Consider the following 14,002-nt stretch of genomic DNA (forward strand, 5'->3'; position numbering starts at 1 on the left):
TCAGAGACACCAGCGAAGACCATGGATGGTATTGGTGTGAGTCCAGAGAACCAGATGAGTGACTGGCGACGCAGTGATCCGATACAGGTGACAGCGATTCTCTACGGTAAGCAAGCAGAATAAGAAGAAGGAAGAAGACAGGTTTACCAAGGTTCTGGAAAAACTCTCTCTGTCGTTCAAGCAAGAGGCTGTGCGTTTTGTTGAGCTCTTGGCTGATTCCTTCTGTCGTTGTTTTTCTGCTTCGTGGCTGTAAGTTAAACTGTTCAATCCTTTAGCCACACTCTGTAAGTCTTGTGCTTTAACATATATATTTCTTGAGACTTTGTGGAGAGGTTACTCCACCGAGAAGGAGGATCTTTAGCCGGAATTTATCCGGGGTGCGATCTACCGAAGATCGAGGGGTTGTCCACCTTACGGACACGCCGAGGAGTAGGGGCAAGTTATCCCCAAATCTCGTAAATCCGTGTGTTAGTGTGCTTGTTTCCTCTTTGTTTTAGTTTCCTAATTCCGCTGTGCTAATAAGTTTCTTTGTAGAAATTTGTGTTTAAGTTTTTAAGAGGCTATTCCCCCCCCCCCCCCCCATCTAAGATCCTAACATGAGGAACAGCCAGTGTACTTTTTAAGCCATATCTTAAAGGATACTGAGTCTCGCTACACCAGTCTCGAGAAGTTGGCTTTCGCCTTGGTCCTTCCCGCTCGGAGGTTGCACCCTTACTTTTTGGCGCACACCATTATTGTGATGACAAATAGCCCGCTAGCAAGGGTACTCCTGAACCCTGAGGCATCTGGACGACTCATCAAGTGGACAACGGAGCTAAGCGAATTTGACATCCAATACCAACCCCGCTCGACGATCAAAGCACAGTCCTTGGCAGATTTCGTGACCGAGGTTCAAAAGCCCGAGCCCGAAACTACATGGAAAATTTATGGGGATGGATCATCCACTCGGCTCGGAAGCGGAATTGGGATCATGCTACTTTCGCCTCAGGGAGAGCGGATGCATTTATCTGTCCGGCTGGATTATCGGGCATCAAATAACGAGGCAGAGTACGAAGCCCTCATAGCCGGATTGCAGGCCGCACGACATGTTGGAGCCAGTCGAGTGGTGATCCACTCGGATTCCCAGCTTGCCGCTCAGCAACTCATGGGCGCTTTTGAGATAAACAATGCAAGACTCAGATTATACGTGGAAGCCTTTGAAAAACTCAAGACCGGCTTCACCGAGGTAGTGGTCTTGAAGATACCCCGAGCGAAGAACCAGGCGGCAGATGAGTTAGCCAAACTCGCAAGCTCAATATCGCCGGTTGTCATCCAGCAACCAATCCAGCAAGTATCTTTGGTGGCGCACGTGGACCAGATGGATGGCCTCATATTCCCGAGCGATTGGAGAACAACGATCACGGAGTTTCTGCGCTCGGGCGCCACGCCGTCCGATCGGGAGGAAGCCCAGCTACTTAGGAGGAGAGCTGGCCGGTTCATGCTCATCGGAGATCAACTTTACAAAAAGGCATTCTCCCGACCTCTGCTGAAGTGTGTCAGTTCGGAAGACGCCGAGTAAATTCTCCAGGAAGTGCACCAAGGATCTTGCGGAGGCCATCCGGGCGGCCGGTCTTTGGCTAAGAAGATCCTGCTGGCCGGATACTTCTGGCCAACGCTACACGAGGACGCCGCTCGGACCGTCGCAACGTGTCTTTCCTGTCAGAAGTACCACAGTTTCTCGCATAAGCCGACGGAAGAAATGAAAGCGCCCACAGTGTCTTGCCCGTTCGACCAGTGGGGCATGGACATCGTAGGACCCTTCCCTATGGCGATCGGACAACGGATGTTTCTATTGGTGGCAGTAGATTACTTCTCCAAGTGGGTGGAGGTCGAGCCATTGGCCAAGATAACCGAGCAGATAGTCAAGAAATTCATCTGGCAGCACATCATCTGTCGGTTTGGCATCCCGCGTAGGCTCGTGTCGGACAACGGGCGGCAGTTCGTCGGAAAGCAGCTCGAGGAATGGTGCAACGGATATGGCATTGAGCTACACTTCACGTCTGTGGCGTATCCCCAAAGCAATGGTCAAGCTGAAGTAGCCAACCGGGAGATACTCCGAATTCTTCGAGCTCGGCTCGATCACATGGGAGGAAGCTGGGTGGACAAGCTGCCGGGGGTCCTATGGTCAATCCGCACGACCCCTAAGGAGGGAACGGGAGTAACACCGTTCCACCTAGTATATGGAGGCGAGGCGGTCGTCCCAGTCGAAGTCGGCGTAGAGTCCGTCCGGATCCAGAACTACGACGAAGATAATTCCGAGCGGAGGCAGCTAGAATTGGACTTGATCGACGTGGAGCAAGCCAAAGCGTCCGTCCGGCTGATGACCTACAGGCAGAGAATGAAGCAGAACTACAACCGTCGCGTGATTCCTTAAGCATTTCAGGTGGGCGACTTGGTCTGGAAGAAAGTGAAGTCGGTCGGGGACGTAGGCAAGCTGAAGGCTCCCTGGGCAGGACCCTTCAAGGTCACCGAGAAGCTCCGATCTGGAGCCTATTACTTGGAGGATGAAGATGGGCGGTAGCTGGATAGGCCATCGAGCGCAAACCACCTCCAGCCCTATCGGGCCGGATGAAAGGTGCTCCTATGTAACATATTTTCATGAATATTCTGTTCGGATGTATCTTTTGGCTGCAGGAATGAAAGTTATAAGAACAAAACAAAGGAGTGAGTATTGTACGCCCAGCAGTTATCTGTATGAAAGACACGGCGAAGACCCCGTGCCGTTCGACCGGGCGTATATTATCCGAGCCAAATGCTCGATGGCGAAGGCCCCGTGTCGTTCGGCCGGTTGTATTTATCCGAGTCAAATGCTCGATGGCGAAGACCCCGTGCCGTTCGGCCGGGTGTATATTATCCGAGCCAAATGCTCGATGGCGAAGGCCCCGTGCCGTTCGGCCGGTTGTATTTATCCGAGCCAAATGCTCAATGGTGAAGGCCCCGTGTCGTTCGGCCGGGTGTATTTATCCGAGCCAAATGCTCGATGGCGAAGACCCCATGTCGTTCGGCCGGACGTATATTATCCGATCCAAGTGCTCGATGGTGAAGACCCCGTGTCGTTCAGCCAGACGTATATTATCCGAGCTATAAGCTCATTATTGAAGACCGTCGAGCAACGACGTTAAACCCTAGAGTCGAACCGGCGACTATAAACCCCCCGGCTTGAAGATCGTCGAGCTCCGACGTTAAACCCTAGAGTCGAACCGTCAACTATAAACCCCCCGGTCGGAGGACCATCGAGCTCCAACGTTAAACCCTAGAGTCGAACCGGCGACTATAAACCCCTCGGTCGGAAGACCATCGAGCTCCGACGTTAAACCCTAGAGTCGGATCGGCGACTATAAACCCCCCGGCTTGAAGACCGTCGAGCTCCGACGTTAAACCCTAGAGTCGAACCGACGACTATAAACCCCCCGGTCGGAAGACCGTCAAGCTCCGACGTTAAACCCTAAAGTCGGACCGGCGACTATAAACCCCCCGGTCGGAAGACCGTCGAGCTCCGACGTTAAACCCTAGAGTCGAACCAGTGATTATAAACCCCCCGGTCGGAAGACCGTCGAGCTCCGACGTTAAACCCTAGAGTCGGACCGGCGAATATAAACCCCCCGACTTGAAGACCGTCGATCTCCGACGTTAAGCCCTAGAGTCGAACCGACGATTATAAACCCCCCGGTCGAAAGACCGTCGAGCTCCGACGTTAAACCCTAGAGTCGAACCGGCGACTATAAACCCCCCGGTCGGAAGACCGTCGAGCTCCGACGTTAAACCCCAGAGTCAAACCGGCGACTATAAACCCCCCGGCTTAAAGACCGTCAAGCTCCGACGTTAAACCCTAGAGTCGAACCGACGACTATAAACCCCCCGGTCGGAAGACCGTCGAGCTCCGACGTTAAACCCCAGAGTCGAACCGGCGACTATAAACCCCCCGGCTTAAAGACCGTCAAGCTCCGACGTTAAACCCTAGAGTCGAACCGACGACTATAAACCCCCCGGTCGGAAGACCGTCGAGCTCCGACGTTAAACCCTAGAGTCGAACCGGCGACTATAAACCCCCCGGTCGGAAGACCGTCGAGCTCCGACGTTAAACCCTAGAGTCGAACCAGCGACTATAAACCCCCCGGTTGGAAGACCGTCAAGCTCCGACGTTAAACCCTAGAGTCGGACCGACGACTATAAACCCCCCGGTCGGAAGACCGTCGAGCTCCGACGTTAAACCCTAGAGTCGGACCGGCGACTATAAACCCCCGGCTTGAAGACCGTCGAGCTCCGACGTTAAACCCTAGAGTCGAACCGGCGACTATAAACCCCCCGGTCAGAAGACCGTCGAGCTCCGACGTTAAACCCTAGAGTCGGACCGGAGAATATAAACCCCCCGACTTAAAGACTGTCGATCTCCGACGTTAAGCCCTAGAGTCGAACCGGCGACTATAAACCCCCTGGTCGAAAGACCGTCGAGCTCCGACGTTAAACCCTAGAGTCGAACCGGCGACTATAAACCCCCCGGTCGGAAGACCGTCGAGCTCTAACGTTAAACCCTAGAGTCGAACCGGCGACTATAAACCCCTTGGTCGGAAGACCGTCGTGCTCCAACGTTAAATCCTAGAGTCGAACCGGCGACTATAAACCCCTCGGCCGGAAGAAGATAATAAAAAGGTCAACCTGTGAGTCGAGCGGCCGATCGGCGAAGTTACCAATGGTACTTCGTGAACATCTAGCGGGAATTCCATTTAAAGAAGTGGGTGTATTCAGACGAGCAGCCCGATTATCAAAAATACTTCGCGAGGGATTCCTTTGGAAAGCAGGACGAGAGACGATTAACTAGAAGGAAAGGTAGGGGACACGAACGGCGGTAGTTCGCGATCCGATCGGGAGACATAGGTATGAGTGATTTAACGGACAAGGAAAAAAGAATAAGCTAACGAAAGGACGACACATCTTCATTGAAATTCAGGCCATTAAGAGCCGGTCGGAAGGATTACAAAAAAAACACTACTCAAGAAAATCATAAACGGTCTTCGGGATGGAGGAAAGAAGCGCCACATAGTCTTCGGCCGGGATGGTTATGGAGTCGGGAAGCTGACCCTTGGACTTCAGATAGTCCGTCGTGGCAGAAATGGCCAGCTCAAAGGCAGTATACATTCGCTCGCAGACTTTCTCAGAAAATTCGTTCGAGCGGATGTGCTGCTGCTTCAGGGCGGTGACCCGGCCTGGCTCGGCCTCTTGATATTCCTTGAAGGCAGCTTGGGAAGCTTCAAGACCCTCCTGCAAGTTCTTCAGCTCGTCCTTATGTTTGATCGCTTCACCCGAGCGGCTCGCCTTCTCGCCGTCCAGCTGCTCCATCAATTCTTTGACTCATTGCTCCAGGCCCCTCGCCTTGACGTTTTTCTTCTCCAGATCGGCGATGGTCGTTTTCTTCCGATCGGTGGCTAGGCTTATTTTCCGGTTAAGTGTCTTGACCTGTCGTTCGAGTTCGGCCAGAGTATGGGCCTGGTCGGCCGTGTTCTTTTGTTCAGCCTCCAACAAATCTTAGGTCTTCTTGAGCTCTTTCTGCAGCTCGGCATAGGAGGGGCCCTGGGAGGACGGGCCACCCGAGCTCTTTAGCCTCTTCAGCTCTTCGTCCACCATGGCCAGCCGATTGGAGACAGCAATCTCCTCCACCCATCTCTGACATAAGCAGGAATATTGATAGCCGATCGGAAAGAGGGCGTAAAGGACTTCGGAAGAAAACACACTTACCCCAGTGGCCTGCTGCATATGACTGTTGGCCAGATTGCTGAGCGGAATCATCGCGACATGGGCCCGAGCATCGGCCCACATCTCGACGAGGGGCCCCTTCATGGTGATCATATGCTCAGGCGCGGTCGACCGATCAGACTCGGGCAAAAGCTCCTCGGTGGGAAGGTGCAGGGTGGCCCTGACGGTGCGACTCTGGCCAGGAGACGTGTGAGTAGATGCGGAGGGAGCAGAGGCCGGGGCGGAGAACTTGGACAAAATAGCCGAGCGCTGGACCCGGCGGGGGGGGGGCAGGTGGAAGAGCGCTGACCGACACAGCCTTAATAGGGTTGGCGGGCAGATTTAACTGAGAAGGAGTCCGATCGGAGGATACTGCCTCCACCACTGGAGTTTTCCCACGAGAACCGGAGCCTGCCCGCTCGGATACACGAACAGCAGAAGTAGCTGATCGCAATGGTGTCTCCGTCCAGCGCCTTTTTTGTCTGAGCGGGCGCTCGTCTTCCCGATCGGAGCCTCCCTCTTGCACGGCTGGCTCCCTGTTTGAAGTATTGCCTCCCATCACCTCCACAGGGGAGGCCTGAGCAGCTGACTCCTCAGCGTTTGTTTCGCTCTCACCCTCGTGAGAGCCGACCAGAGTGATGCTCAGTTGCTCCATCTCTTTGGCGGCTGCCGCCTCAAGCGCCTCGACTTTCCTCTTCAAAATACCAAGCATCATGGACTCCATGACGATATTCGCTACAAAGGAAAAAGAAGAAAATCAGTTAACACTTAAAGTACATGTGCAAGTGAAATTCTTACCGAAGCTGCTCGGAAGTGGAGTGCGGCTCGGACTCAGGCCGAATATATACAGCACGCCTTCGGGTAGAAGCTTGTTGATATCGAGCTTCAGACCGGCAAGCATGTTCGCGGCCTCGAGATAGTCCGGTCGGGTCTTAAATCTTTTCAGCTCGGGAGAAGTAGGTGGTCTGACCTGCCATTTGGTTCGGAAGGGAGCCCGTTCGGGGAAACGAAGATAAAAGTAATACTCCTTCCAGTGTTTATTGGAGGAAGGAAGTTTATCAAAGAAGACTAGACCAGGCCGAGCCTGGAATAGATAGGTACCCAGCTCAGACTGCTTGGGATAATAAAAATAGTAAAAAAAATTTGGTCGGAGAGGGATGCGGTGTATCGTGAACAATACCACCACTCCACACAAAAGGCGGAAAGTATTGAGAACTAATTGGGCGAGCGGAATACCAAAGAAGTTGCAAACATCGGCGAAGAAGTGGTGGAGAGGAAACCGTAAACCGGCTGTGAATTGGTCGTGGAAAAAACAGATGGCTCCGCGCGGCGGCTTGTGAGGCCGAGCGGTTGGTGAGGGTAGAATAAGTTCAAAGTCAGACGGAATGTCAAAACCATCAAGCAGAGCCTCGGCGTCATGCCGATCGAAACGAGATTCCATGGTAGTATACCAAGGACCTAAAGTGAGATCTACGGATCGGGATGAACTGGTCATTATCCGATCGGGCAAGAAAACAAAAGCTAAGAGAATAGAAAATGACACACGGCAAGGAAACGATGAAAGGGACAGCGACCAGAAGACGAGAACTCGACAAAAAAGACGAGGAAAACAGAGAGGAAAGGAGGAGGAACCTTACGAAGAGGCTGGGGATCAAAGGAAGACGGCGGGGAATCATCAGAAAACAGTGAAGAAGAGTAGCCAGAACGCTGAAGCGCTGTAGAAAGGCGGCGGGACACGCGAAGCAGAAGTGTGACGGAGGAGGAAGATGACGGCTTTATAAGGTCGGGCCCGATCGACCTCGACCGTCCGATACAAGTCATAGGAACCGAGGCCCCCATCGGGTCGTTCATTTCAAACCGCCGATGTCCCATCGGACACATCGCCGAGCCGTACGATGACGCCAGCGGAGGCGCCACGTGGCACCGGGTCATAGGGGCGCATTCAATGAGCGCCATTACGGCGCACAGCGCACGTGCTCAGTCTTAATGAGGAAGATTTGCATGAATCCCGAGGAAATCCGAAGGGCGTCAGCAATGACGGTCGACACGGTAGCAAAGCCAGCGCTCGGAGGAGGCCGAGCGGCCGAGGGAGGAACATTTTAGAGGGGCAGGGCGATGTCATTCAGGCCGACCGGCCGTCCAGTCAGTCGGACATAACACCTCCTTCGACTAGACTTGAAGGGGAGACATGTGATCCGGTGATAAGGACGGGGGATCCTCATTGGCGGAAGGTCAACGACATGTGGAGGTCAAAGGTCAAGAGATTCAACCCTGAGATCGGCAGATCGGGTGATGTAGGCCGACCGGCCATGAATCTCCCGAACCGAAGGAAGACAACCCGACTGGGGGTCGGGTTTCCGATGCTCAAGGTAAAAAGGTTCAAGTGCCGAGTGAGATGTCCGCTTGGCCGGAGCACAAGGCAGCAAAGATAGGCAGGAGCAATCTCATCCGTGCATACGACCTTGGCAGAAGTGCTATGCTCGCCGAGCGGCCGAACCGCTCGTCCCGGAACAGACAAGAAGCGTAAGAGGACAAAGGAGGCAGGGGATAACATCATCCTTGAGACGTCTGCCGCCGGCAAACAGCAGAGTTGGCGGCCGAGCCGTACATAGGATCATACGGCGGAAGCTTCCACTGTCACATCCGGGATATGCTCGGACGATTGCGGAATGACGCCAGAGGTACTTTTCTGACAGAGACCTGTTAAGGTATGTTTGGAGAAGCATGCACGCATAGAGAAGCGTGCCCGCGCTTCCCCGGGGTCCTATATAAGGACCCCCAAACGTCGACGAATGTATGCACAACTCTTTACTGTAGCCACATTACGCTGCCTCTCTCATTGCCTGACTTGAGCGTCGGAGGGCCATCGCTGGGAAATCCCTCTCGGCTCGGCTTCTTTGTAGGTTCGCCGGAAAGCTACACCACCAGTCGGAGACAGCGGAGCATGCCACGTCCCCAACGTCCGTCGACTCAGCGCTCGGATAGGATCAATATCAAAATACATGCTTTTACAAACTTAACTAAAATTGATTAAACTTCATCAAAATCGCTTTAAGTTGATTAAAAGTACTTTAAAATAGTTGTCCAAAAATATAGCTGCTAGATAGTTGTATCTAAATCTTAATCCCTAAAATCTTGAACTCTAAATCTTAAATACTATTATATCAAAATACTTTTTACCAACTTAGCTTAAATTGTTTAAATTTCATCAAAAAATTTTAAATTGGTCAAAATCATTTTTAAAAAATATAGAAGCCACTATTTAGTTGTAAAAGCTATTAGAACATCCACACCGGCTTTCATATCTAAAATTCATAATTTAGAATAAAAAAGTTTCTTTATTAAATTTGAATATTCATGTTTCACTATATAATATATCAGCTTCCTTATTTTTTCTCTTTCCTCTATATTCTATAATGTTTAGGAAATGAAATATATTATCTAAATTTAGAGAAATACTATTTATAAATTTAAAATTTAGGGAATAAATAGGATAACTGATGTAAAAAAATTTTAGCTACTTTATCTAAAATTTAAGATAAAATTTTTAGATAGAGTAACTATTATTGATGCTCTTAAATTGTTATTATACAATTGTAATAGTTATAATGCTACAACAGTATTATATTAATTGTTACATATTGTAACAACTACTCTATATTACTATATATTATAGTAACTAGTCATAGCTGCTACAAGAAGACTAGAAGTAAAGAATAATATTATTACATGTGGTTATAGAGTAGTTACTATACCTTGTATTAATTAGTTCTAACTGTTATAAGAAGTAAGAGTATTATCAGAATAAAACCTATGGTAGGACACTCTTTTAATTTTTGCCTTTTTAAAAGAGCATCCTTTGATGATTTACATAATTTTGAATGCTCTTTTGATTTTTGACCAATATTATATTCCATAGATAAAAAAAAATAAATAATATTAGGCAAAAATCAAAAGGGTACTTTAAATTATGTAAGTAATCAAGAATGCTTCTTTTTTAAAAAATAATGTTAAACGAATATTCCATCAATGTTTTATACCTAAAATATTCTTACTTCAATGTTGTTGTAGCAACTATCCATAAATAAATGAATTTAATACATTTTAACTGTTGGATCCAATGAACAAATAAATAGGCAAATACGAAACTATTGTTTTTTTCTTTATAAAATATAGTTAATTAATAAATCTATCACAACCTTTGAATTAATAGGATCGAATCTATGCAAGTTCAATTATGTTATACTGTTTAAAACTTTTCAAATTTATCACAACGTTTTAGTGTTAGCTTCTAATCTATCATTCATCTGTGCTATGTCGATTGTCGATTGTCTATTAAATTGGTGATATATTAATAACATGGTGAACCAATAAATTTGGTCACTGTTGATTGGGCACTAGTTATGTCACATCACCAACTAAGTGAAAAAGATAGAATATTAAGGGCATCCGCAGTCATGAATATTCTCATAGAGCTCCTTCATTATCACATCTTCGTCACATCAAAAATAAGAATCTCATATATCTTTTTATTATAAAAAAACCTCTCAACAACTCCTTTATAGATCTCATACTTATTCATTATATATATTTCTTATCTTTTCTTTATATTTTACCTTATATATAATTTAAATGTTTATGAAATTTAAATTCATAGATTTAAAGTTGAAGAAATATTAATTTATGTTTTTTCAAATATTAAAAAAATCATTTAATAATTAAAAATAGTAAAGAAGTGGCTCCATAAGCTTCCTCAATAATGTTGAAGGAGCTCCCTCCCACTTCAGAGCATCCATGTTACAATCAGGGGCGTAGTTAATGTGGGGCAGGAGGGTGCGATCGCACCCCCTCAAATTTAGAGTAAAAAAAAAATAATATGATTAAAAATAAAATAAAAACCATTTATTTATAAATCTAAAAGTATGTGGGCTTTTATGTAAAACTCCAATCAAAAGTCAAAACTTGCGGCGTGTTTTAATTGCTATCTCTTGTCCAAAAAAGTTATCTCTCTTTTCTCTTAATTTTTCTCTCCGCCGCCGAAGCTTTTATTTTTTCCCTTTTCACTATTTTTTTCCCTATCGACGAAGCTTCTTCCTCTTCCATTTTCTTCTTCCTCCACCATTACTCTTTCCTTTTTCCTTTATCCCATGTTCTTTTTCCTCCCCTAATTCTCATCTTATTTTTCTCTAATCTTAATTTTGCCCTCAAAATCCTCCGTCGCACATTGCCGTTGCCATCCACGCCATTGTCGGCCTGTCATCGCACGCCGCTGCCAACGTCGTTATCGTTTGCTGCCAACGCTGTCATCATTGCTTCGCTACTATCGCTACTATCGTTTGCTGACAACGCTATCAACGCTCCACAATAAATTTCTTTTGATTGAGGTAAAATTTTCTTACTTGATTTCTTTCGATTACGAATTTAAGTATTGAAAAAAATATGTAGTGTTAATTTTGCATATATTCATATTTTTGTTTGTTATTCAAGTATGTTAAATGTTTACACATATTGAGGTGATAAGTACATTTGATGTTTGATTTGTTATATGAATGTGAGGAATGTCATTAATGATCATTCAAAAATTTGATCAATTGAATCATATCATTTATTCCATGAATAGACTTATCATATAATTTACACCAATATTTTATAATAATAATATGCATATAAAATGAATCATCTTTATGATAAGAATTAAAATTAGATAGTCATGCAATTAGAAAAATATGTTTTTATAATGTAAACATTTGACTTTATATCTCTACCAAGGGATCATTAAATCTCTATCAATTTTGTTTATTATTTGTTTTTGAATATAAATTTTTGAAAACAAATAGTCATTAATTAGATGATTATGTTTCTGAAATATTATGTTGATGATAAATTAGGTGAAATAACAATGTTGAGGTATTTTAAGAAAATACGAGATGAACCTACTTCAAACAAGTCATCTCCCCCTCCACCACCTCCTCCTCCTCCGCCTCCTCTACCAGCTCCTCTTGATGCTGACTCAAATGAGTATCCTAGTGATCCTGGGCTAAGAAAGCACATTCTTGAGTATAATGTTAATGAAAGGGAGATTGTTCGACGTTACTATTTGCAAAAAGGTCCTTTTCAACCTAAAAATCATGAATTTCCTTGGCGTTCTTGTCCCAAAGAGAAACGAAGATTTCGAGCTATATGGTTTAGTCTTCATCCTAATTGGCTAGAATACAGCATTGCAAAAGATGCGACTTTTTGTCTTTATTGCTATTTATTCAAAGCGGATCATGGTGGTCAAAGTGGTGGTGATTCTTTTGTCACTGAGGGATTTAAAAATTGGAGAAAGAAAGAAAAATTTAATGAACATGTTGGAAATCAGAGCAGCATTCACAACAGGTGCATGATGGCGGCTTATGATTTAATGAATCAAAAACAACATATTGAAACTTGTTTGGTCAATCAGTCTAGTCAAGTAGCTATCGATTATCGTGTTCGTTTGACAGCATCAATTGATTGCATAAGATTTCTTGTGCGTCAAGGATTAGCATTTCGTGGTCATGATGAATCAACAAACTCACTCAATCATGGTAATTTTCTTGAATTGTTAAGATTTCTTGCTGACCATAATGAGGATATCAATAGAGTTGCACTAGACAATGCTCCCTCAAATCTTAAATTGACATCGCCTGATATTCAGAAAGATATTATCAGATCCATTGCTTATTTAACCACTAATTCTATTCTTGGAGATCTCGGTGATGAATTATTTACTATATTGGTTGATGAGGCTCGTGATATATCTGTTAAAGAACAAATGGCAGTTGCTTTACGGTTTGTAGATGAAAGGGGAAATCTTATTGAGCGCTTTCTAGGCCTTGTACATGTAAGCGACACTACTGCCTTATCACTTAAAACTGCTATTGATTCTTTGTTGTGCCAACATGGATTATCTATATCTAATTTGCGGGGGCAAGGATACGATGGAGCTAGCAATATGAGAGGAGAATTCAATGGCTTAAAAAGTTTAATTATGATGGAGAACCCTTCTGCTTATTATGTTCATTGTTTTGCTCATCAATTGCAGCTTACACTTGTAGCTGTTGCTGAAAATCATATAAGAATTTCTACTTTTTTTGATGTGGTTGCACAATTGAACAATATTGTTGGAGTGTCATGCAAGCGAAGAGATATACTTCATGACAAACAATTTGAAAAAGTTATTAAAGGAATTTGCAATGGTGACATCTTCACTGGACAAGGTATGAATCAAGAGATGACATTAAAAAGAGCTGGGAGCACACGTTGGGGTTCACATTATAATACATTGTTAAGTTTGATGCATTTGTATCCTTCAATTATTGATGTTCTTTTATTTGTTGAAGAGGAGGGAAAAGATCACAAGCAAAGGGCACAAGCAAATAATCTGTTGGAATTGATTGGAAAATATGAATTTATATTTCAGATGCACTTAATGAAGAATATCTTGGGAGTCACGAATGATTTGTCGCAAGCTTTACAAAGAAAAGATCAAGACATTGTAAATGCCATGATTCTTGTAAGATCAAGCAAACATCAACTGCAAACTATGAGAGATGATGGTTGGGATTTGTTACTGAATGAAGTTTCTTTATTTTGTGTTAAGTATGAGGTAGTCACCCCGCACATGGAAGACTTGTTCGTCTTTCATGGGAGATCACGACGAAATATTGAAGGAAGGACAAATATTCACTATTATCATGTTGAAACATTTTATGAAGTGATAGATTTGCAACTTTAGGAGTTGAACAGTCGCTTTAACGAGGTGAACACGGAGTTGTTGTTGTGTATGAGTTGTCTTGATCCATCAAATTCATTCTCTGCTTATGATAAGAGAAAATTACTTCAGTTTGCTCAGTTTTATCCATCCGATTTTCCCCCAATGGAGTTAATGCATCTTGAGCCCCAACTTGATAACTTTATTTTTGATATGCGGAGTAGCAATCAATTCTCTGAGGTTGTGGGGATTAGCCAGCTTGCTAAAAGGATGGTTCAATTGAAAAAACATCGTCTGTATCCTTTGGTGTATTTACTTTTGAAGTTAGCATTGCTATTACCTGTTGCAACTGCAACTGTAGAGAGAGTGTTTTCAGCAATGAAAATAATCAAAACCTCACTTCGAAATCGGTTGGGAGATGATATGGTAAATGATTGTTTGATACCATATATTGAGCGAGATGTGTTTGATACCATTGATAATGAAGCTATTATTTAG

General features: G+C 45.2%; 1 protein-coding gene across 1 annotated transcript; it reads left to right on the forward strand.

Annotated features, from left to right (window-relative positions):
• The first annotated feature begins 11,668 nt into the window (after positions 1–11,668).
• Positions 11,669–14,002, forward strand: LOC121994928 (zinc finger MYM-type protein 1-like). The gene is made up of 3 exons (XM_042548806.1): positions 11,669–13,010; positions 13,134–13,399; positions 13,529–14,002. Exons 1-3 carry the CDS (start codon positions 11,669–11,671, stop codon positions 14,000–14,002), a joined length of 2,082 nt encoding a protein of 693 aa, XP_042404740.1.

The sequence above is a fragment of the Zingiber officinale genome, chromosome 6A (genome assembly GCF_018446385.1).
Source record: "Zingiber officinale cultivar Zhangliang chromosome 6A, Zo_v1.1, whole genome shotgun sequence".
NCBI classification, from domain to species: domain Eukaryota; kingdom Viridiplantae; phylum Streptophyta; class Magnoliopsida; order Zingiberales; family Zingiberaceae; genus Zingiber; species Zingiber officinale.

Bases quoted from the DNA above. Each gene is read 5' to 3' on its own strand.
- LOC121994928 (XM_042548806.1), top strand. From the start codon at position 11,669: ATGTTGAGGTATTTTAAGAAAATACGAGATGAACCTACTTCAAACAAG. The intron at 13,011-13,133 runs GTATGAATCAAG...TATTTGTTGAAG, and splicing joins TGACATCTTCACTGGACAAG to AGGAGGGAAAAGATCACAAG. The intron at 13,400-13,528 runs GTAGTCACCCCG...TTGCAACTTTAG, and splicing joins TATTTTGTGTTAAGTATGAG to GAGTTGAACAGTCGCTTTAA.